Source organism: Sapajus apella, unplaced genomic scaffold, assembly GCF_009761245.1.
Source record: "Sapajus apella isolate SASKATOON/1434 unplaced genomic scaffold, GSC_monkey_1.0 scaffold7, whole genome shotgun sequence".
Classification (NCBI taxonomy): Eukaryota; Metazoa; Chordata; class Mammalia; order Primates; family Cebidae; genus Sapajus; species Sapajus apella.
In genome coordinates, this window is record NW_022436947.1 from 6629735 (window position 1) to 6655399 (window position 25665).

Below are 25665 nucleotides of genomic sequence, written 5' to 3' on the forward strand. Positions count from 1 at the left end.
GTTTTGGATAAATTATTTAACCTTTTTGCACCTCAATTTTCTCATGTATAAAATGTAAAGTGTATACATATATAACTTTGAACAATGTGTAGCACATAGGAAATATATTACAAAAGCCTGTTGATAATATTAATATTGTATTTATTATTTTCAGCTTGTTACTGTCTTTACTTTTATTTATATGTGTTTCCTTTTGGCCTTAGAGGTGGTTCTGTTTTTTATCTTTAGAAGAAATCTGATCTCACTCTTTCTGCTTTCATCTGAGTATCAATAAACTGAAGTAGCTCAGATTAATTATTTTTAATTCTGGTTACCCCATAGGATTATAAGGTTTAAAACACCTGACAATTTTCAAGTCAGGCTATAATCATTCTTTATGCATTTTTATTAATAGATCTAAATTAATGAGTAGTTTCATGCAAATGATCAATTAAATAAGGCCTGATATCTTACTCCTTTACTTATCAAGTGTTTTCTGACAGCTCTGGGTCTTTGTTCTTTGCCAAATGTGATGTAGCTGACATCATTTTCAAGAGCAGATATTTTTTTCTTAGGATAAGGAATTAATAAGCCCTGCTTTCTTAAAAAGATGTGTTAAATAGCTAAGACTGATAAAATTGTATTGACTTACTGATGTTGGATTTGGAAGTTGGTTCTTGGATTGAATAGCTGATTTATCTGAGTGGTTTGCATGTTTTTAGTGCTATGCATGATGGGGAGCAAATACTGCAATGTTTCTTGAGTTTGAGCTTTTCCTTTATCCTTGTAGATTCTTTTTTCATCATCTGTCCAATTTATGCCAGTCTTCTTGCCTTGGAAAGATATACATTCTTTTATTTTGCTTTTTAAGTTGTGGTGCAGATCTGGGGAGCAACCACAAAAATATGTACAGAGATATGAACTGTATTTATTAACAATCATTTATCAGGCATTATTGTATGCCAAGGATTTTATCCAAAATTCCTTGCCCATCTGAAGCTTGTACTTTAATGGCAGTGGGCAGAAAATAAAGAAACAAGTAAAACGTTTATTATGTTAGATAATGATAAAGTTTACAGGATTAAGTGAAGCTGCAGAGGGGAGTAGAGAATTCTTGAGGGGTTGATTTCTATTTTTAATAAGATGTTAAGAGAAAGCCTCCTTATGAAGCTGACATCTCATGGAAGTTAAGAAGTGAATCAAACAGGTTTCAGGGGAAAGAGAATTTGAAGCAAAGGCCCTTACTGAGGTAGGAGAGTAGTCGTGTGTTCAAGAACACCAAGAATGCATCAGTGGCTGGAGTAGAATGAACAAAAGGGAAAGGTATAAGAGATGAGTTCAAGTAGGTAACTTGGGTTTGGGTCATGCAAGGCCTCATAGGCCTGTGGAAGGACTTTGATTTTTGCTGAATGTGAGATGGAGAATCACTGGAAGGCATTGAGCAGAGGAGTGTCAGCCTGAGATTTGTTTGGAAAAAATTGTGCTGGTTGCCAAGTTGAGAACAGGTTGAAGAGAGGCAAGCGTGAACAAGCAGGGAGATCTCTTGGAAGGCCGCAGAAACAATCCAGGAGAGAGGGTGGTAGCTTGGACCAGGTGGTGGAAATGGCTAGAAGGGTAAGAAGTGGGGTGGGGGTATTCTGGGCACATATGTGGATTTGATAAAGAACTGGATGTGAGATGAGAGAATAAGAGGAATCAATGGTGGCTCCAAAGCTGCTAGTTTGAGGAAATGGCAGTATAGGGATGGGAAAGACTGGGAAGATCATGTTAGAAATCCCTTCTTTATTAGATAATATGAAGGAATTATTGTTTTGTTAATGGAGACGCTGGAATGTAAAAACATTTTTAAAATGTTTATCCCACCCCATATTAGTTAGGATGGCTGCTGTCAAAAAAACCTCCAGAAACTAACAAGTGTTGGCAAGGATTTAGAAAAACTGGAACCGTCACACATTATTAATAAGGATGTAAAATGGTACAACCATTGTGGAAAGCAGTATGATGGTTCCTCAAAAATTAAAAATATGATTACCATATGACCCAGCATTCCACTTCTGGTTATAGCCCCAAAAGAATTGAGAGCAGGGTCCCAAAGAGACATATATACATACATATTTATAGCAGCATTATTCTTAATAGCCAAAAGTTGTAAGCAACTCAAGTGCTCATTGATGAATGGATTAATAAAATGAGGTATATTCATATAATGGAATGTTATTTAGCCTTAAAAAGGAAGGAAATACTGACAAATGCTACAATATTGATAAACCTTGAGAGCATTATATAAAATAAACCAGACACAAAAAGACAAATGCCCTATTTGTCATCCAAATATTTCACTCCACTTCCTAATTTGACTAGAATATTCCATTGACTAGAATAGATACAAAAGTAGAAGGATGGTTTCCAGGTGCTTGGGGGAGGGGAAAGTGAGAAGGCGCAGTTTAATAGGCATAAAGTTTAAATTTTAAAAGAGGAAAAGGAGTTCTGGAGATTGTACAACGTGACTGTATTTAACACTACTGACTGCACACTTAGAAATAGTTAAGCTGGTAAATTTTATGAGTGTATTTTATCACAATTTAGAGACAACGTTCTTGGGAAGGGGTGGGGAACCCTGAGTAAAGCCTGAAGGAAGACTAGTAGTCAGATATTTTAAAAAGAGTCTTATAATTCATAATTATCATGCCTAAATTGGTCTATAGATAGCATAAGAGAAAGTAGAATACTTTTAGAATAAAAGCAAGAAATACACTGTGCTTTGTTAATAAGTGTTTATCTAGTAAGTGATATACTCTAAACTGTTTATAGGCAAAATAATATAATTTACAGAATTTATTTTAAAATAGTCTAGGGAAAAAGTGGTAAGAAAACAGATGAAACAAGAGTAGCAGGATGCTGATTAGGATGGGTGATGGGCATCAGTGGACTCATTCTTCTTTCTACTTTTGTTTATGTTTGAAATTTTCTACAATAAGTTTTTTGTAAATAAATTGTCTATTCTTAAAAGAAAAATAAACAGATAAAGCATGCCTTATATTAAGTTAGATCTGAAAGATAATATATGATTGCAATATCTGGCAATACTGGCAAATGAAATGAACTTATTTACAGTTTCTTGATAGGCCATTCTTAAAGGACGATTCAATAAACATTCATTGAATGTAGGCCTGGTATGGTAGCTCATGCCTTTAATCCTAGCTCTTTGGGAGGCTGAGGCGGACAGATCACTTGAGGTCAGGAGTTTGAGACTAGCCTGGCCAACAGGGTGAAACTCTGTCTCTATTAAAAATACAAAAATTAGCTGTGTGTGGTGGCAGGTGCCTGTAATCCCAGCTATTCAGGAGGCTGAGGCAGAGGAATTGTTTGAACCCAGGAGGCAGAGATTGCAGTGAGCTAAGATTGCATCACTGCACTCCAGCCTGGGTGACACAGCAAGACTCTGTCTCAAAAAAGTAAAAATAAATACACATACATTCACTGAATGCTTATATCTAGCACTATTTTTGTTTGGTAAATATATGTGAAAAACACAGTCCCTGCCTTCAATATGTTAAGAATCAGGACTAGAGAGTAAAAAGTGAAGTATCTATTAGAATATACTTCTATACAGATAAACCAGAACACTTACTACCTACATATACTTGTAGCCATACTTATAGATGGGGGAAAGGGTATTGGGTAAATGAATAAACACAAGTCAGCCAAGTAAAAAAAAGAATGATCTAGGTTGTGGGACTAACATGGCACATTCAGGAAATCACAAGTGTGGTGTAGAATAATTGGGATATCAGGTAGGTATGAAGACATGGTTCAAAACTAGAGACTTTGTTTGCAGTAACACTTTTGTGAGAGCTCCTCTGAGATGGGAATAATTCATGACTGACAGTGGCTAAATAAATGTGTTTTGAATGAAACAATTAGGGGGCCATTGAAGATTTTATGCAAGATAATCAATTTGCATTTTTGAAAGATCACACTGGCACCCGGGAAAACAGAATATTGAAGAAAAGTGAAACACAAGGCAGGGAGACAAATTAGGAGACTAATGCAGTTATTCAAAGGAGGCAAAATGATGGTTTGAATTAGCAGTAGCATTAGGATGAAGTGAGCAGATTCAAGAGAATCTTTAGAGGTAAATGGATATACCTTCATGTTATTAGATACAAAAAAACAGAAGTGTACAACATTAGGATAAGTCTTGGATTTATTACTTAATAACTGGATGATGGCAGTATACTGACTGAGACATGGAATGAGGAGAAAGAGATCAGCAGTGGATAAGTTGAATAGAAGCGTCTGTGGGGAAAAACAGATGGAGATACCCAGTAGGCAGAGGAATATAAAATTCAGGAGAGGCTTAGACTGAAGATTAAAAAAATATGATGGTTGTCAGTTGCTGGTTGAAGCTACAGGTAGAGACGAGAGTGCTCAAAAATAAAGTATGTGGTGAGAAAGACCAAAGGATGGACTACTGGAAAATAGCCCACTTAAAATTTAGGCAGAGGTGATGTCCTGCATGGTCTCCCCTTCACATATTTCATCACATGTTTCATGAACGGCTGGAGAAACAGGAGTAAAACAGGGAGAGAGTAGTGTCACAGATACGACACTCAGATAGTCATTGAGCTATTGTGGAATAGCTCACAACATGAATATTCCACAATAGCTCAATGAATCAAGGGAGAGAGTTTAAAGGCCCTGGGAATAATCAACAGTAAAGAAGTCAGTATGGCTTTGTAAATAACCATTTCATGGTATGGCAACAGTAGAAATCTTCTTAAGCAGTAGGTTGAGAAGTATACAAGTAAGGAAGTGAAGGTAATGAATGTTGGCTATATTTTGAGGAAGGTGAGAAAGAGGGCAGTAATTAGAGTTATGTCACTAAGGAAACATGGACAGGGGATCTAGAGCACTGCTGAATGAATTAACCTTAAACAGAGGGATATTTATTTCTTTGAAACAAGAAGGAAGGATGTTTGAGATGAGTTAACTTACTGATGGATCTCTGGTTTTTGTTTTTGTTTTGTATGTGTGTGAAGTAAGAAGTGAGGTTATCATGCTGAGGGTAAAGGGGATACATTAGGTAGGAGAGACAGAGGAAAAGATTTAGAATAGTTACTTTGGGAAATGGAAGAGATAGTTGATCAAGTATATGTATATGTAAATTGGGCAAACAAGAATGTATGTGCTATTTGGTAATGCAATTTTTCTCCAGGAGGGCTCTGTAATCTAAAATAGGGGCATAGATGATAGTTTCATGTAGAATTACAGTTGTTCAGCATGGGCTTAGTCAAAGGATACGGAGGCAAAAGGAGTTTTAAGGACATTGTTAAGTGTTTGGGAGGCTGGCTAGGAGCTAGCATGTAACGTTCTCATGGAGAGAAACAGAAGGGGTGAGTAAATACAGCACCTTCAATTGAAACATTCAGGTACACACATTGGGATTCATAAAGAAAACAACTTGACCCATGGAGAACAGAGAAAAGCAGGGCAGGACAACTGTTCACTCAGGAGTGACACGGAGCCAGGAGAGCCTCCCCTGCCCAAGGAAGGGGTGAATGAGTGAGTGACAATGGGGACCCATGCTTCTCCCACAGATCTTTGCAGCTCCCAGGTCAGGAGGTCCCCTCATGAATCCACTCCACCAGTTCCTTCAGTCTGACACACACAGTTATTAATACATGGAGTCTTGGCAGAGCAGCCTCTCAGGCTCACACAGAGCCCCAGATTCAAAAGGCAAGTTCCTAGAGGCCTATAAAGAGACTTAGATTCCATACAATAATAGTGAGAGACTTCAACACTCCCCTGACAGTATTAGATCACCAAGGCAGAAAATTAACAAAGATATTCAGGACTTGAATTCAACATTGGACCAAACAGATCTGATAGACCTCTACATAACTCTTCACCCAAAACAGCAGAATATACATTCTTCTCATTGCCACATGGTACATACTCTAAAATTGACTACACAATCAGACATATAACAATCCTCAGAAAATGCAAAAGAGCTGAAGTCATAACCAACACACTTTTAGACCACAGCACAATAAAAATAGTAATCAAGATTTAAAAATTTGCTCAAAACCATGCCATTACATGGAAACTAAACAATATGCTCCTGAATGACTTGTGGATAAATAATGAAGTTAAGTCAGAAATCAAGAAGCTCTTTTAAATTAATGAGAATAAAGATATAACACACCAGAATCTCTGGGACAAAGCTATGGCAGTGTTAAGAGGGAAATTTTTACCACTAAATGCCCATATCAAAAAGTTAGGAAGATCTCAAATTAACAACATAACATCACAACTAAACTAACTAGAGAAGCAGGAACAAACCAACTTCAAATCTAGCAGAGGACATGAAACAACCCAAATCATGGCTGAACTGGAGGAGACTGAGACATGAAAAAAATTTAAAGGATCACTTAATCCAGGAATTGGTTTTTTGAAAAAAGTCAGTAAGATAGATAGGCTGCTAGCTAGACTAATAAAGAAGAAAAGACAGAAGAGCCAAAGAATCACAATGAGAAATGACAAAGAGGATGTTACCACTAATCCCACAGAAATACAATGATGAGAGATTACTATGAACATCTCTATGCACACAAACTAGAAAACCTAGAAGAGAAGGATAAATTCCTGGATAGATAAACCCTCCAAAGACTGAACAGGAAGAAATAGAATCCCTGAACAGTTCAATAATGAGTTCTGAAATTCAATCAGTAATAAGTAGCTTACCATCCAAATAAGTCACAGGAGAAGACAGATTCACAGCTGAATTCTCCCGGGTGTACAAAGAAGAGCCGTTTCCATTCCTACTAAAACTATTTCCAAAAGCTGAGGAGGAGGGACTCCTCCCCAACTCATTTTATGAGGCCACATCATCCTGATACTAAAACCTGGCAGAACCACAACAAAAAAAGAAAACTTCAGGCTAACCCGTGATGAACACTGATGCAAAAATCCTCAACAAGGTGCTTGTAAACCAAATCCGCAGCACATCAAAAAGCTAATCCACCATGATCAAGTGGGCTTTATTCCTGGGATGCAAATTTGGTTCAACATATGCACATCAATAAATGTGATTAATCACATAAACAGAACTAAAGACAAAACCACATGATTATCTCAATAGATGCAGAAAAGGTTTTTGATAAAATTCAACATCCCTCCATGTTAAAAACTCTCAATAAACTAGGTATTGAGGGAACATATCTAAAAAGCTCTATGACATGCCCACAGCCAACATCGTAGTGTGGACAAAAGCTAGAAGTATTCCCCTTAAATATTGGCACAAGAAAAGGATGCCCTCTCTCACCACTCCTATTCAACATAGTATTGGAAGTCTGGGCCAGATCAATCAGGCAAAAGAAAGAGCATCAAAATAGGAAAAGTGGAAGTCAGACTATGCCTGTTATTATTAAGTGATAAATAGCTTACCATCCAAATAAATCACAGGAGATTTATTTGGATGGTAAGCTATTTATTTCTGATTGAATTTCTGAGCTTATTATTGAATGGTTCAGGGATTCTATTTCTTCCTGGTTCAGTCTTTGGAGGGTATATGTATCCAGGAATTTATCCATCTCTTCTAAGTTTTCTAGTTTGTGTGCATAGAGATGTTCATAGTAGTCTCTGATCATTGTATTTCTGTGGGGTTAGTGATGACATCCCCTTTGTCATTTCTCATTGTGATTCTTTGGCTCTTCTGTCTTTTCCTTTTTATTAGTCTGGCTAGCAGCCTATCTATCTTACTGATTTTTTTTTTTTTTCCGAAAAACCAACATGATTCTAGAAAACCTCGTAGTCTTGGCCCAAAAGCTCCTTCAGCTGATAAAAAACTTTAGGAAGTTTCAGGATACAAAATCAATGTACAAAAACCGCTAGCATTCCTGTATGCCAACGACAGCCTAGGTGAGAGCCAAATCAGGAACACAATCCCATTCACAATCACCACAAAAAGAATAAAATACCAGGAATATTGCTAACCAGGAAGATGAAAGATTGTTACAATGAGAATTACAAACACTGCTCAAAGAAATCAGAAGTGACATAAACAAATGGAAAAATATTCCATGCTCATGGATCAGAAGAATCTATATCATTAAAATGGTCATACTGTCCAAAGAAATTTACAGATTCAATCCTATTCCTACCAAACTACCAATGACATTCTTCACAGAACCAGAAAATGATTGTAAAATTCATATATAAACAAAAAAAGCCCAAATAGCAAAGGGAATCCTAAGTAAAAGGAACAAAGCTGAAGACATCACATTACTTGACATCAAACTACATTACAGGGCTACAGTAACCAAAACAGCATGGTACTGTACGAAAACTGACACATAGATCAATGGAAGCAAATAAAGAGCCCAGAAATATGGCCGAACACCTACAACCATCTGATCATTTACAAATCTGACAAAAACAAGCAATGATGAAAGGATTCCCTATTCAATAAGAGATGCTGGGATAACTGGCTAGCCATATGCAGAAGATTGAAGCTGGACCCCTACCTTACACTATATATATATAAAAAATCAACTCAAGATGGATTAAAAACTTGAATGTAAAACCAAAAACTGTAAAATTCCCACAACATGTGGGAATAATGGGAGCTGTAATTCAAGATGAGATTTGGGTAAGGATAGAGCCAAACCATATAATTCCGCCCCTGGCCCCTGCCAAATCTCATATCTGCATATTTCAAAACCATTCATGCTTTCTCAACAGTTATCCAAAGTCTTAACTCATTTCAGCATTAACTCAAAAGTCCACAGTGCAAAGTCTCATCTGAGACAAGGCAAGTCCCTTCTGCCTATGAGCATATAAAATCAAAGGCAAGTTAATTAATTCCTTGATACAATGGGGGTACAGGCATTGGATAAATATACCCATTACAAATGGGAGATATTGGCCAAAATTAAGTGGCTAAAGGCCCCATGCAAGCCTGAAATCCAGCAGGGCAGTCAAATCTTAAAGCTCCAAAATGATCTCTTTTTACTCCATGTCTCACATCCAGGTCACGCTGATGCAAGGGATGGTTTCCCATGGTTTTTGGCAGCTCCACCCCTGTGGCTTTGCAGGGTACAGCCTCCCTTTTGGCTGCTTTCATGGGCTGGCAATGAGTGTCTGTGGCTTTTCCAGGCACATGGTGCAAGCTGTCAGTGGATCTACCATTCTGGGGTTTGAAGGACATTGGCCCTTTTCTCACAGCTCCACTAAGCAGTGCTCTGGTGGGGACTCTGTGTGGGGGCTCTGACCTCACATTTCCCTTCCACACTCTCCTGGCAGAGGCTCTTCATGAGCGCCCGGCCCCTGCAGCAAACTTCTACCTGGACATCCAGGTATTTTAATACATCCTCTAAAATCTTGCAGAGGTTCCCAAACCCTAATTCTTAAATTCTGTGTACTTGCAGTCTCAACACCATGTGAAAGCTGCCAAGGCTTGGGGCTTGCACTCTCTGAAGCCAAAGTCCAAGCTGTACCTTGGCCCTTTTTAGCCATGACTTAGCCAAGTCCCTAGGCTGTACACAGCAAGGAGGCCCTGGGCCTGGCCCATGAAACCATTTTTTCCTCCTAGGCCTCCAGGTCTGTTATGGAAGGGGCTGCTGAAAAGGTATCTGACATGCCTGGTGACATTTTCCCCATTGTCTTGGGGATTAACATTTGGCTCCTTGTTACTTATGCAAATTTCTCCAGCCAGCTTGAATTTCTCCTAAAAAAATTGGTTTTTCTTTTATATTGCATAGTCAGGCTGCACATTTTCTGAACCTTTAAGCTGTTTCCCTTTTAAAACGTAATGCTTTAACAGGACCCAAGTCACCTCTTGAGTGCTTTGGTGCTTAGAAATTTCTTCCACCATATACCCTAAATCATCTCTCTCAAGTTCAAAGTTCCACAAATCTCTAGGGCAGGGGCAAAATGCCACCAGTCTCTTTGCTAAAACATAGCAAGAGTCACTTTTGCTCCAGTTCCCAACAAGTTCCTCATCTCCATCTGAGATGACCTCAGCCTAGATTTCATTGTCCATACCATTATCAGCATTTTGGTCAAAGCCATTCAACAAGTCTCTAGGAAGTTCCAAATTTTCCCACATTTTCTTATCTTCTGAGCCTTGCAAACTGTTTCAATCTCTGCCTGTTACCCAATTTTGGGTATCTTTACAGCAGTACCCCACTCTACTGGTACCAATTTACTGATTAGTCTGTTTTCATGCTGCTGATAAAGACATACCCTAGGCTAGGTAATTTATAAAGGAAAAGAGGCTTAATGGACTCACAGTTCCACATGGCTAGGGAGGCTCACAATCATGGCAAAAGGCAAAAGGTACATCTTACATGGTGACAGGCAAGAGAGAATGAGAGTGAAGCAAAAGGGGAAACCCCTTATAAAACCATCAGATCTCAGGAGAGTTATTTACTATCATGAGTACAGTATGGGGGACACTGCCCCATGATTCAATGATCTCTCACCAGGTCCCTCCCACAATACATGGGAATTATGGGAGCTACAATTCAAGATGAGATTTGAGTGGGGACAGAGCCAAACCATATCAATCATGATGGAATCAAGGTTGGGCCAATCTTTTCTGGGGCACTTCAGTACAGAAATATCCCAAGACAGAAACTGTGAACTACATTAGTCTTCAATTAGTTAAGGACCACTCTAAAGAGTGATGAAGTAACATTGTTTTCAACGGAAAACCCCATGTCTAGGAAGCAGAAGTTACCAGAATGTCTTTTTATTTTCTTGAGGGGTAGTGGTGAGGATGAAGGGCATCAATAACAGGAAGGTATTAGGAATATGACAATTAAGGTTTTTTCAAGGCTGTATTAAACAAAAATATTTTTCTTCTATATTCAACTCATATACAAATTAAATAAAGCAAGTATTTTTCAGAGACAGGACTAAAATTGCTATCAATCCTGTCTTTTTACAAAAGTAGTTCCCATAATCCATGTTTCATAGATATGTTGATATAATGAAAACCATCTTTGTATGTATGAAAATCCTAAACAATAAAAACCAATAACAACTTTCTATTGGTATCCTTATCAGTCCAAGTAGAAATTTGTTTGCTCACAGGAGACTTCAAAGATGTCACTTTGAAATGATTTCCATACAAATCAGTTTCCTTGGGGGAATTTCCGCTTCTCCCTGGCCATCATCCCGAGTTGCACTAACCATCCTGGGCTTCCTGTCCTGTGTCCCTTGGTGGGTGCCCTCCAGGAACCAAAGGGCAGCTCTCACTCCAAGTGGCAGCACTAAGAACGCCCCCCCACACACACAAGAGTTAGCAGTGAGGTCCCTGTGAGTTGCGCCCATGACCTGCCGACAGTGTTGCCCACCGGAACTTTCTGTGGCCCCCACTGCTCAGCCCCTCCCAGCACTCTCCCACTTCGTCCCGAGCCTCCCTCTCTCCCAGCAGGGGCTCAGGCCTGGCACCTGCTTGCCTTGTGTCCTGGGCCATAGTGACTCTTTTCTCTGTGTGTCTTTTGCTAAATATGCCCTTTTTATATTAATAAAAGATGATTTGGAGTTGTAAAAAAAAAAAAAAAAATTTCCTTCCTGGAATTAGCCTCTCACTGATTTATAAAAAATATCCGTGTTGGTCTTTGCTATGACTCTGAGTCATACTTTGGGAGATGAAAAAAATTGGGTACTCTGATTTCATTGTCAACAGTAAACTACTCATGCAGGAATGATGTAATGCCATGTTATATTTGCATATTACACCTCAGAGTATGCAAAGTCTTTTAATATATTATCATACCTGGCGCTCTGATGCGTCTTGTGATGTAGGCAGGATGGCCAATGTTATTCCCATGTTACATAAGGGGAATCAGAGAGGTTAAGCTATTTCCTCAAGATCACATAACTAGTAAGGGGCAGAGGTGAGTCTAGCATTCACATCTTCTAACTAGTTTTTCTATTACCTTCTTTTGTCTTAATCTATTATTTGATTTCTTTCCATAGGACATGATAAATAATGTATTTTTGACAGTTAAGTCAGTTTAAAATAATTCTAAATCCAAGTAAAAGTAGGCCCGAGGATGCTTTACATATTGGTCTCTTACCTAATTTTCTATATTTCTAGGGCAAGAGAGTCTACATCTTTCATCAGAACACATTTTATTTAACAGAAACCAATTTCTTAGAAGACAGGCCAGGAAAGAAGAAAGGATATACCATGGTCCCCCTTTTATACACTCTAGTTGGTTCTCAAATACTTACCTATGGTTACCTATTCTACCATCCAGACAGTTGTTTATATTATTCCTAAGGAAGGGGCAACTTGCCAAGGGCGATAGAGATATAATAATTACTGGTTTAGACAAAACTACAAAGTTTGGCTGTTATCTTTGAATACCCATTATCTTCTTTCTCCAGTTTCTCCTATGACCAGTGCTCTACTTGCTACGACAGATAGTAAACATTTGATGATTCATTCTAAAGTGCTAAATATTTATCTTATACCAGCAGTGTTTCTTTTCAAAAAGAGAAACTCAGAGAATGCAATGCTAAATGCACATAAATAAATATCGAACTAGATTTTAAGGCATCCATTGGGGTAGTCTGGGGATATTGAAATCATCTCAAATATGCTAAAACACATCTTGTGGGGCATTCTGTATGAAACTGACCTAGTCACAGATACTGTGTAGAACATGAGGAGACATCTGATTAGCAATGGTTATCAAAAAAGTCACTTTTACCTATTGCTTTAATTCAAAATCAAAATCTTATAAGACAGAGGAAAAGGTGTAAGGCAATCAGGTAGAAGGAATCAAGTACAGTTCTCCTACCTCAAATATTTTTTTAGAAGCCAAGAAGGGGCTCGTTCAGGTATTTTCACTAAAAAAGAGAATATACCATAAAATATCTGAAGTTAGGTTTTAAAAATCAATAAAATCTAATTTTTAACTTTCTTGACAATTACTTCATCCATATATTTAATGGCTAGTTTAATTGGCCTATCTTCAATTAAACTACCATTGTTTCATTCAGACATACAAAATATATGCGTACATATTTCACCTGGAAACCTTTAAATTAAACTGTTTCAAGAGAACAGCAAACAATATAAATACTTAACCTATCTAATAAGTGTTAAACAATTCAAAACAATCTATGAAAGACAGTGACATGTACATTAAAGTGACCAACTTTTTTAGAGAGCCAATCTAGGACACAGATATGTCAGACCAAAAAGTAGTCTAATATATAATATATACACATGTTACTTTAAAATAAAATTTGAAAATAACATTTTTATTATCCTGTATTATTTGCTCTGCTGTTACCTACAGGCGATTATTTAGGCAAAACAACAACAGGACTAGTTAATAGTGGCAATTAGCAGTAATAGTAGAACAGATTAATAGTATGTGTAAGTAATGTTTTAAAATGTTTCTCTCCTCTGATACAGATTTTAACTCTTTAGTGGATATTTAAGTTTTATAGATCATATTATTACTGTATATTCTTAGGTTATAGATAAGACCTTTTAAAAGATCAGTGTAAATATTTATTAAAAACTAACAATAATGTATTTCTTTGTGTCCCAATGATAAAGTAGGATATTTTTGCTCTGTTTCTTTTTCCAATAATACTTCTCTGAACTGCCTGTAACCTTTGGGATATCTTTCTTTGATGTAGTGATTAAAAAGAATACACCTGAATGCCAAATTCCCCTTGACTTTCAGATCTGCTCTTATCAAGCCCACATGACACTGATCCTGGTATCATTCCAATGCAATGACATCAACTTAGATATCCTGTCAACAAAAATGTTTTGAGCCTGGAATACAGTTGGCATTCTGTGTGGCTTCCACATCAGTGGATTCTACCAACTGAGGATGGAAAATATTTAGGAAAAAAAATGCATCTGTATAAAACATGTGCAGACTTTTTTCCTTGTCACAATTCCCTAAAAAATACACTCTTACAGCTTTTTACATAGCATGCACATTGTAGCAGATATTATAAGTAATCTAGAGATGATTTAAAGCATACTGAAGGATATGCATAGGTTATATGCAAACACTGCCATTTTATATCAGGGATTTGAACATAATGCAGATTTTGGTATTTGTAGGAGATCCTGGAACCAATCCTCCATGATGCCAAGGAATGACTGTACTTAAGACTTTACTTATTAGCAATGGCGGGTGTTTAGACTTGTAGGGATTGGTTTCCAGCTTTTCAAAACTGTCCACTCACTTTGTATCTATAGACCTATTTTGGTAGACTAGCTGTGTCCTTTAGGCCCTTTGCATCTATAAATTAATTGTGAAGGGTCTCCATATCTAAAATGTCCTGTTTATAGATCCTCTAAAGCACATTGAATGTCCTTATAAGTTCAACTTCTCTTTCTCAGGGAAAATGTTTTAAAGTACTAAGGTAATTCGAACTTAAATTGAACATAGATTACAAGTAAATTAAAATTTTAGGACTGTTTAACTTGTATGCTCCTTTCTGGTGACACATTTTTGAGTTCGGAGTCAGTCTCATTATCCCCCAATGTCATTTTTTACCATACGCGTCTGTGTCACAACCCACATACAATATCAAACAACTCAGGTGCAGCCAGTCCATCCTTTTCTTGGCTTCTTATGGCCTCTTCAAAGATCATCAAACAGTTTTGAAGAACTAGCATATAAATTCTGTTTCACTGTAGTCCTTTCTTCCATTCTCATCCTCAACATATTTCCAAATTAGAGAAAGATATTCTTCTTGTTCTATATGTTGAAAATTTAATGGATTTAATGGAAAACCAACATTTTGACATCACTATCGCCGGCAACAGTGATAGCTATCTTGTAGGTACATGTGTAAGGAAGATATCTTCTTCCATTTATATAAAGTCAGAAGTCTCATTCAGTGTTTTTGTATGTTTTCAGGAAACTAAAAAGTGACTCCAAACTTTTATCACAGAAGCCTCACCGTCACAGGCTAGCAAATCATACCCTTTGCTGTACAAGATGTGGAAGACATTTAGTGGGTAGGATCTTTTCATTTTCTTTGATATGAAGTTCACAGACTGAATGAAATATACCAGAATTTACATTTTCACTGCCAATAATGCAGATTAATGAGCAAAGCCTAGTTAGTATTTGGACAAAAGATTAGTTAGAAATATTTTTATATTTTCTTTGGTTTCATTAAAATATTCATAGAAATCAAGATTATTTGAAACGTCACTTTTCAAATCAAAGTACCTAAGAGCCATGGGTTTTTTTTCTTTTGTTGCTATGATTCAGTGTATCATTTGATACACTGTAGAAAACATTATTGTTGGTAAGATCTGACATAATGAGTTCTACCCTGTAAGGCCAACATAGCTTTTATAAAATTTTCCCTTTGTTGACCCATGGGATATTTTAGTCGTAGCCTTTGAACGAGGAAATATAATCTTTGTTTCATCAAGCAATCAAGGGAATGAATGATTTGATAAGCATTCATTTGTGTAGTATGCCGAAGAAAATTCACCAGCTACTATGTTCAATGAGCATTGGCGCCTTCTTGGGTCATAAAAATACTTTCAATTGATTTAGAAGTGCTTGCTTGTTTCTTGAGGACTCCCGAGATTCAGTCTTCATATGTGCTTTCACATCTTTTCCTTATGACGCCCAGTCCCAAATTCTTTTCTGCATATTTTGTCATATGCTCTATTTTGGGTATCTTCCTAGTTGTATATGTTATTCCACTAGTCATTGAAAGAATAGCTTATAGCTTGCTTGCTTTCTCTTTTTTTCTTTCTCTCTCTCTCTCTCTCTCTCTCTTTTTTTTTTTTTTTTTGGTTATATCTGGGTCATGCTGGCACTGCTATTATACTCATTCTCTTTTGATTATCTGAACTCTTAGGAAACATGATCTCAATATTCATAGCACTAAAATTAAGTTAGCACTATCTCACTGTAAACAAAACAGTTAATTCACAGATAAAGTCAAAGGTGATTTTTTTTTTTTTTTTTTTTTAGAGATAGTGTCTGTCTCTGTCACCCAGGCTGGAATGGCATGATCTCGGCTCACCGCAACATCTGCCTGCCAGGTTCAAGCGATTTTTCTGCCTCAGCCTCCCAAGTAGCTGGGACTATAGGTGTGTGCCACAATGGCCAGCTAATTTTTGTATTTTTAGTAGAGACAGGGTTTCACCTTGTTGGCCAGGCTGGTCTTGAACTTCTGACCTCAGGTGATCCGCCTGCCTCGGCCTCCCAAAGTGCTGGGATTACAGGCATGAGCAACTGTGCATGGCCCAAAGATGAATTGTTAACATTCCAGACTGCAGCACACTTAAGTTGTACCTCAGTCCCCGCTCTACTCAGAGTGATGCTCCCCTGGATGATCCATTATTGTGAGCAACAAAAATCGTGGTTGCCAACATCAGCAGTCAAGGGAATAAAAAGTGACAGTGACTTTGAAAGGTGAATGATCTATGATGTATCCAATTAGCACAAAAAAACAGTGTTGCTTCCATTTTCCATTTTGGGGAACTGAAAGCAAAGGTAACATATGGCTTTGTATTTTCTTGCCTTTAAAAAATGGTTTAAATCTTTTGTTGGTCACAGGACAGTGGGTAACAAAAACTGAAGTTAATAGGCCTTTACTGTGGGGTTTTATATGAACCTGAAAGGGAATTGGACTATGTTTAAGGTTTGCTGTTGCCACTGGTATCAAAGGCTTGGAATTCCTCTAGGATTTTTGTTTTTGTCTCTCCTATTGTCCTTAGGGTTTCCTAAGAACTACTTGTCAGATAGAATCTGTGTCTTCCTTGCAGCTCCATCAGCTGTAAGCCACTGTTACTATACTGGAGTCATATTGGTATGGTGGTAAGGTATGGGGGAGAGGAAGTATTCTATAAACTTATTTTTAAATCAGTCTAAGTGGGCCTGTGTTCCTGGGCTGTGACCTTAATAAGTGTTTCTTAGCTTTTCTTCCTCCGACCTTCCAGTGAGACCAAAAGAGTAGAGGAGGCTAGAGTGGGAGAAATATCCCTCCACCCCGCCCAGACGGGATAAGGTTCTGGTAAAGCCTGTTCATCTTGTGAACTTAGCAGAGTTCCAGGTTTAACATCAGTGACTTTATCTTGGGATACTGACTCCATGTTGAACTGCTGATGAACTTTGAGACCAACAAGAGAACTATGAAAACTAAATTCCTTTGCAAACATCTGTGCTCTCAACAGTGCAAGGAAACTGATCCCAGTCTTTAAGAGATTCTGTATATAGTTTTTCCTTGCTAACTGATGCAAATGCACCATTCTACTAATGATTAAAGCTTCTTTGTTTGGTAAACCAGTGAAAAATCTGACAAACAATTTAGGTGATCAAAATAAAGTCCTAAGGGTCCTCTTGCCCCTCTAGGATATATGGTCTCTGATTACTACCCAGGTTGCAATTCCTATTCTGAATAAATGCTTCATTTGTCTCTAACCTATTGCTTTTCTCCTTTTGGGGAGTTGACACCCTAAGAGAGTAGGCCCTTGTTAAGGAGAATGCTCTGGTTGTATTTTTACAATGTTTACTCTTCTTCTTCCCTTCCCAGAGCAACTAAGAGATCTTTCTTAGCTCTGTGAGAACCTGGTGGGGTTCCTGAAGATAAAGTCCACAAAAGTGAAGCTCATACAAGACTATGGCTGCCAGGAGTTTCTCACTTTCAAGCTAGTGCACACTCAGCCCTGGCAATGTGTTAAAATCACTGTTTAAATGTTCCTACCACTTTATGATTCTAGCAGCTTCTGCTTCAGACAAGCAGATCTCAGCTGTGACTCCGGATTCATTTGTCTCTTCAGATATCAGGGTGGTGGTTTACTTGTCAGCCTCAGTTATCTGATGGATCCAATAAATTGCTGATTTTTGGTTTGTTCAGCTTTTTCTTGTTGTGAGGACAGGAATGTTGACTTTGAAGCTTTATTCATGTTAGAGCTAAAACCAGAAATCGCTTCTCTGTGTTTAAATAGCAAGTCTATGTTTTCTTCTAAGAGTAGTTTTAACTCCTACATTTGGGTCTATGATCCATTTTCAATTATTTTTAGTGTGTGATATAAGGAACAGGGCCAACTTCATTCTTTTGCATGTGGATATCCAGTTATCCCAGCACTATTTGCTGAAAAGATTATTTTTTCCCTATCCAATTGTCTTGGCACCTTTGTTGAAAAATCAATTGAAATATATATAAAGGTTTATTTCCGTATTTTCAATCCTGTTTCATTTATCTATATGTTTGCTCTTAGGCCAGTACCACACAGTTTCAATTATTATAGCTTAGTAGTCAGTTTTGAAATCAGGAGTCCTCAAACACTGTTCTTTTTCAAAATTGCTTTGGTTATTCTGGGTGCCTTTGATTTCCATATAAATTTCAGGTTCAGCTTGCTAGTTTCTGCACAAAAGATAGCTGACATTTTGATAGGGATTGCATTGAATCTGTTAATTTGAGGAGTGTTGCCATCTAGCAATATTAAATCTTCTGATCCGTGATCATAGAGTTGTCTTGCCATTTATTTAGAGCTTCTTTAATGTATTGCAACTGTGTTTTTTGTAGTTTTCAGTGAACAAGTCTTGTACTTCTTTCGTGAAGTTTATTCCTATTTTGTTTTTTTATGTTAATGTAAACGGAATTTTTTTTGTTAATTTCATTTTCAAAATGTTCATTGCTAGTGTATGGAGGTACAATTGATTTTTATAACAGATTTTTGAGAGATAATTCACATACCATATAGTTCATTCATTACAACTGATTTTTGCCTATTGATCTTTTATCCTGCAACCTTGTTGAACTCATATATTAGTGCTATAGTGTGGTGTGTGTGTGCGTGTGTGCATGTGCACATGTGTGTTCCTTCGCATTTTCTATATACAAGAACATATATTCTACAAATAGAGATGGCTCGATTTTTTTCTTTCTAATTTGTATGCCTTTTATTTTTCCTTCTTGCCTTATTGCCCTGCCTAAGCCTTCATTATGATGTTGAATAGAAATGCTGAGAGTGAATATCTATGTCTTGTTTTGGATCTCAGGGAGAAAAGCATTTAGTTTTGTACCACCAACTATGACATTAGCTGTGGGATTTTTGAAGATGGCTTTTTCTTTTAGGTAGCAGAAGATTCTATCTTTCCTAATTTGTTGAGTGTCTCTTTTTTCATCATGAAAGAATGTTGGATTTTGCCAGACACTTTTCCTGCATCTATCGAGATGACCATATGCCTTTTTCTTTATATTCTATTAATATATTATATTATATTATTTAATTTTCATAATTCCATATGTTAGACTAACCTTGCATTTCTGGGATAAATTCTATTTGGTTATTGTATATAATCCCTTTTGGTTTGCTAGTATTTTGTCTTACTTTTCCATTCTAATTCTTAATAGATATAGAAGTTGGTTAAAAAAAGAAGTTCTATGTATTCGGCCCCTGAAATCTTAACAATTACCTTTTCTGAGAAACCTTTTCTGATTTGCTGCTACCCACAAATAACTCCGATGTAAACCCATAACACCGTAAGTAGCATTTGTTTCATATTACTATATCTATTTACTTGTCACCTACTCTGCTATATTTTATTTACCATTGTACCCAAGTATCTAGCACAACCACTCACTATGACAACTTGGGACCTCTGGGGAGCAGAGAAACATCAGATTTTTAAAAGAATATGAACAACAATGGAAATACCATGTAACTAAGGTTGAATATAAGAGAGTGGCTAAAACAGAATAGTTTCAGGATGATTAAACCTCAAATAAACTAAGATTTGAATAAAATGTTGACAAAAATTTTTACTTAGCTATATTCAGAATAAAAATATACAAGTGAATGTTCAGATTTATACTTCTGGAATTATTTTATAATACTTATAGATGACAAAGAGCAGAGTTCCTCAGCTCATAATTACCTCTCTCTTTTCTATTAAACAGAGTTTTCCTCTAACTGGAAAGGGGAGAATAAATATTGGAAGAGATGAGAGAAATCATAAGGCACTGCATGAGTTCTCTCCATCCCAGACATACTAGCATTTGCATACAAGATCACGGAATCATTGACAATAGTCTTTTAAGAAGTCAAGGAAGTGATTTTCCTCTCCACCCTAAATGCCTAACTTGTCAGTTAAGACTACATCAAGATTTAAGGATTAAATTCTTCAAGAAATCATTCTTACAGATTTCCTGGTGGATTAGATTCCCTTCTCTGAGCCACCGGATCAACTCTTGCATAACTATGATTCACTCTATCTCACTCTTATTTTAAGGAACTGTTTGAATCTTATTAAACCTTGGTGCTTATGCCTTAAATGATGAGTAGCTAATCTAGTTGAAGAGAGGCAGAAGTATGTTTCAGGCAGAGAAGTCAGTATGAGCAGAAGCAGGAGGTGAGATGACTGATATACGCTGAGGCAAGAAAATCATCTTTGCAAAGGTCAGGGTCCAGATCACTGGAAGTCTTTCATGTCATGTTAGAGAAGTTGGTTTCTATGGTGGAGCTAGAAGTTGCCAAAAAATTTTTTTTAATTTCTCAGAGCAATGTCAACAAGGTGGCTGGCTAGAAGACCCTAGTTCACACCCCTCAAAAAGAACAATGAATAAACAATTACGCTTGACCTATGAATAACACAGGTTTGAACTGTATGGGTCTACTTATACGTAGATTTTTTTTCAACCAAACATGGGTCGAAAATACAGTATTCAAGGGATATGAAGCCCATGTACATCAAGGGTCAATTTTTTGAAAATGTGGATTCCACAGGGCTGACTGTGGGACTTGAGTATGTGTGGATTTTGGTATACATGGGGGTCCTGGAACAAATCCCCTACGTATACTGAGGGGCAACTATACATTTTAATGAAAATAATTAAGGAAGAGCACCAGAGTGCATCAGAGGAGTAACAGAAACCCTGGTGAGCACAGAAACTAGGGAAGGTCATATAGAAAATGGAAGGAAACACCAAGCCTTTACCACCGCATCCTCTAACCACAATCAGCTGGGAACCAGAAGGAATTTCTTCCTATAGCAAGGAAGAGAAAGCAAGAGGATCCCAGCAACCTCCATCAACACGTTGGACACCTATTGACTTCAGCACCTGGAGTCCCCTGCAGTCCTCACAGACACAGACAGTCCTTCCTCACAGCTCAAGATGCTGCCTGGACTCCACGAGCTGTGTTCCCCCCAGAGAAGGAGCTGTCATCTTGGAACTGGAACTACGGCAGAAGTATGTCTTGCATCAGAGGTGAGTGGCTATAGCTCCCCTTCATCCCTGAGACTAGGCTGCTATGGAACCACCCCAGCCTGATGGTCCAACATCCTCAAACTGAGCTCTCTGAAATGGAACAGAAGCTGTTACACTCTCCCTCTCCTTGCACCCTTAGGCTGGAGCTTAGGTGGTACCCTACCTCCTGGGAAAACAATACCTTGGCTGCTCAGAGTAGTCATGCCTCACCAGTGCCCAAGTTAAAGCAGTACCCTATATCCCAGGAAATGGTGCCTTGGTTACTCAGAGTGGTCACGTACCCCAGTACCTAAGCTGAAGTAGTGCCCTACATCCCAGGGAAATGGTGCCTGGGCCACCCAGAATAATCACAGACCACAGCCCTGAGCTGTAGCAGTACATTTCCCCTTGGAGGATCAGTGCCCTGGCTGAGCTGAGGAGCTGTGCATCCCAGGACTGAGCTGATGTAATACCCTGTGTCCCAAATAGCAGTGGCTGAGCTGAGACACTCTACTCTACGGGCCAAACAACTAGAGTATTCTGTTTCCCTAGAGTTGAACTAGCCCCTTAGAGTCTGAGCTGCTGAAATACCCCTCTTCTTGGAGAATGGAGTCATTGCTCTGCTGCTCCCTGTCCCTCTAGGGCCTAGATGACAACTGTATGTCACCACTCTGGGGTACTTTCTGCCACTGCACCTGGCCTCACAGAGTCTGTGGTATACCGAGCCTCACTATTCCAGGGTCTAGAGTCACTATTACACAGTGCCTCATCCACTGGAATCTAGATTGTCACTGAGCCCCATTTCCTCAGGTGCCTGAACTGCAGCCATATCCTGTCTCCTGGGCCCAAACATCCAGAGTGCTCTTTCCTACCCAGAGTCAGGCCAGTGCTGAGGATAGCATAGGAGTAGAATCACAGTTACAACCTGGCCCCATGGTATGCCTCAGGTTTGTAGATCCTGGCTTTGTAGGGAACCTATATCCAACTGTGCCATACAAAGTGAACATGCACCAGAAGACCCAGGTGCCACAATGGTTTCATGAGTCCTTGAGTCTAAGACCCTGGTCCCACAACCACTCCAAGCACCTGCACCTGGAACCCCACACCACTGCAGCTGCTTGTAGGTTGTGTCAGGCCTGACAACATGAGGGATCTCTTCAGGTAAGTCTCTCTATTATGGGGAAAACAAAAATAGGAAGACTTCAAAAGACCTTAACAGTGAAGAGATTAACAACATATGCTCTTCCTTCCACAAACCTCTACAATCTAGACCACTGAGGCAACCACAGTTAATGCTTATGTTGAACACAGATGAAGACTATACCACTGCACCTATCCAGAAACAAGTCAGCACATTCTCCCCAAATGGCACACAGAAACCCAACTGCAGGTGAAAGTTTCTCTACAAGAGCCACTGTAGAAAGTTTGGAAGGGTCAATCATTCCACCAGATGCACAGGTATCAAGGCAGGGACACAAGCAACACTAAAAAGCAAGGAAATATGACACCACCAAAGAACCATAATAACTTTTTAGTAACAGACTCCCATGAAAAGGAAATCAACAAATTGCTGGAAAAATAATTCAATGAGAAATTGAGAAAACTCAATGAGATTCAAGAAAATACAGACAGATAATTCAGGAAAACAATTAATAATATGAATAAGAAATTCAACATAGATAGAAATAATAAAGAAATATCACAGCTAAAACATTCAGTGAATGAAATAAAATTTACAATAAAGAGCTTTGAAGGCATACTTAAGCAGAAGAAAGAATCTCTGAACTTAAAGACAGGTAGTTGAAATACCCAGTAAGAGAGGGGGAAAAGAATGAAAAAGTAAAGAAAGCCTACAAGACATGAGATACCATTAAGCAAACAAATATTCATATTATGGGAGCTCCAGAGGAGAAGAGAAGGGAAAGGTGTAGAAAACCTATTCCTTAAAATAATAGCTGAAAACTTTCCAAGTCTGGGGAGACATATGAGATTCAGATCCAGGAAACTTAAAGTTTCCCAAATAGACTCAACTGAAAAAAGGTCCTCCCCAAGGCACATTACAATCATATTGTCAAAAGTCAAGGACAAAGAATTCTAAAAACAGCAAGAGAAAAGCATTAAGTCACACACAAGGGAATCATCATTAGACTAACAGCAGATGTCTTTACAGAAACTTTACAGGCTAGAAGAGAATGGGATGATAAATTCAAAGTGCAGAATGAAAAAAATTGCCAGTCAAGGATACGAGACTCAGCAAAGCTATCTTTCAGACATGGGAGAGAAATAAAGTCTGTCATAGACAAGTAAAAACTGAAGTAATTTATTATCACTAGACTGGTCTTACAAGAAATAATCTAGGAAATACTACATTTGGAAGGAAATAGATAATAATCACTATCATTAAAACATATAAAAATATAAAACTCACTGGTAGAACAGATACACAAACAGGAAAAAGAATTGAAGCTTATCGGTATAGAAAGCCACCAAACCACAATGATAAACAGTAAGACAGCAAGAACGAATCAAAGAATGTACAAAACAACCAGAAAACAACAAAATGATAGGAGTATGTCCTCACCTATTAATAAAAACCTGAAATGTAAGTGAATTAAATTCCCCACTTAAAAGATATAGACTGTCTGACTGGATTTTAAAAACCAATTATATGCTGCCGGCAGGACACTTACTTCACTATAAAGACACATACAGACTTAAGTGAAGGGATGGAAAAAATATTCCACATAAACAGAAAACAAAAGTGAGCAGAAGTATCTATATTTATATAGTTAAAACAGACTTTAAGTCAAAAACTGTAAGAAAGAGACAAAGTCATAATGATAAAGAGGGTCAACTCAGCAAGAGGATATAATGACTGTGAATATATATGCACTTCCCTCTAGAGCACCCAGAAACGTAAAGATCTAAAGGGAGAGATAGACTTTGATATCAAAGGCGACTTTAACACATCACTGTCATCATTGGACAGATCATCTAGTCAGAAAATCAAAAAAGAAACATTGAACTTAAACTGCACTTTAGGACAAATGAACCCAATAAACATTAACAGAATATTGCATCCAACAGCTGCAGAATACACATTCCTTCCATCAGCACATGGAACATTCTCTATTATGTTAGGGAACAAAATAATTTTTAAGACATTTAAAAGAACAGAAATAATATTAAGTATCTTTTCTGACCACAATGAAATAAAACTAGAAGTCAATAATGAGAAGAACTTTCAAAATTGTATAGTTACATCAAACTTAGACAACATATTTCTGAAAAACTGCTGAAGAAAGTAAAAAGGAAATTAAAAAGTTTCTTGAAACCAATGTAAATAGAAACACAACATCCCAAAACCTACGGGGTATTGCAAAAGCAATACTAAGAGGAAAGTTTATAGCAATAAATGCCTACATCCCAAAAGTAGAAATATTTCAAATAAACAACCTAATTGTGTACCATGAGGAACTAGAAAACAAGAACAAACCAAACCAAAAATTAATAGGAGGAAAGAAATAATAAAGATCAGAGCAGAATAAATGAAATAGAGACTAAAAAGTATAAAAGATCAATAAAATGAAAAGTTGACTTTTTTGAGAGATAAAATCAACAAACCATTAGCTAGAATAACCAAGAGAAAAAAAGAAGAGACCCAAATAAAATCAGAATGAAGAAGACATTACAACTGATACCACGGAAATACAAGGATCATTGGAGACTATTAGAAACAACTGTACTCCAACAAATTAGAAAACTTAGCAGAAATGAATAAATTCCTAGACATGTACAACCTACCAAGATTAAGCCAAGAATAAATAGAAAACCCAAACAGATCAATTAAAAATAATGATTGAATCTGTAATAAAAAGTCTTCCATTGAAGAAAATCCCAGGCCCTGATGACATCACTGCAGAATTCTAACAAACATTTAAAGAGGAACAAATACCAGTTCTTCTCAAACTCTTCTAGAAAATTGAAGAGGAGGAAATTCTTCCAAACTTATTCTGTGTGACTAATATTACTTTGATATCAGCCAGACAAGGACACAACAAGAAAAAGAAACCTATAGGCCTATGTACTTGATAAACATAGATGTAAAAATCCTCAAAACAAAAACAAAAACTAACAAACCAAATCTCCTAAATCCAGCAGCACATTGAAAAAACTATCACCATGATCAAGTGGGATTCATCCCAGGGGTGCAAGGATAAATCGCCATACACACATTGATAAATGTGATTCAGCACATCAACAGAATGGAGGACAAAAACCCTATGATCATCTCAACATATGCAGAAAAAGCATTGGATAGAACTCAACATCCTTTCATGACAAAAACTCTCACCAAATAAGGTACAGAAGGAATGTACCTCAATACAATAACACCATGCAAGACAAACCCACACCCAATATCATGCTGAATGAGGAAAAGTTGAAATATTTTCCTCTAAGATA

At 37.5% G+C, this 25665-nt stretch overlaps 1 protein-coding gene across 1 annotated transcript in view; it reads right to left on the minus strand.

The window, feature by feature from the left end:
• The window catches only part of LOC116550049 (cytosolic carboxypeptidase 3-like), a 77439-nt gene that overhangs the window by 10027 nt on the left and 41747 nt on the right, over positions 1 to 25665 (minus strand). The window contains 1 exon segment of the mRNA XM_032275779.1: positions 632 to 863. Coding sequence (XP_032131670.1) covers positions 632 to 863 — 232 coding nt within the window.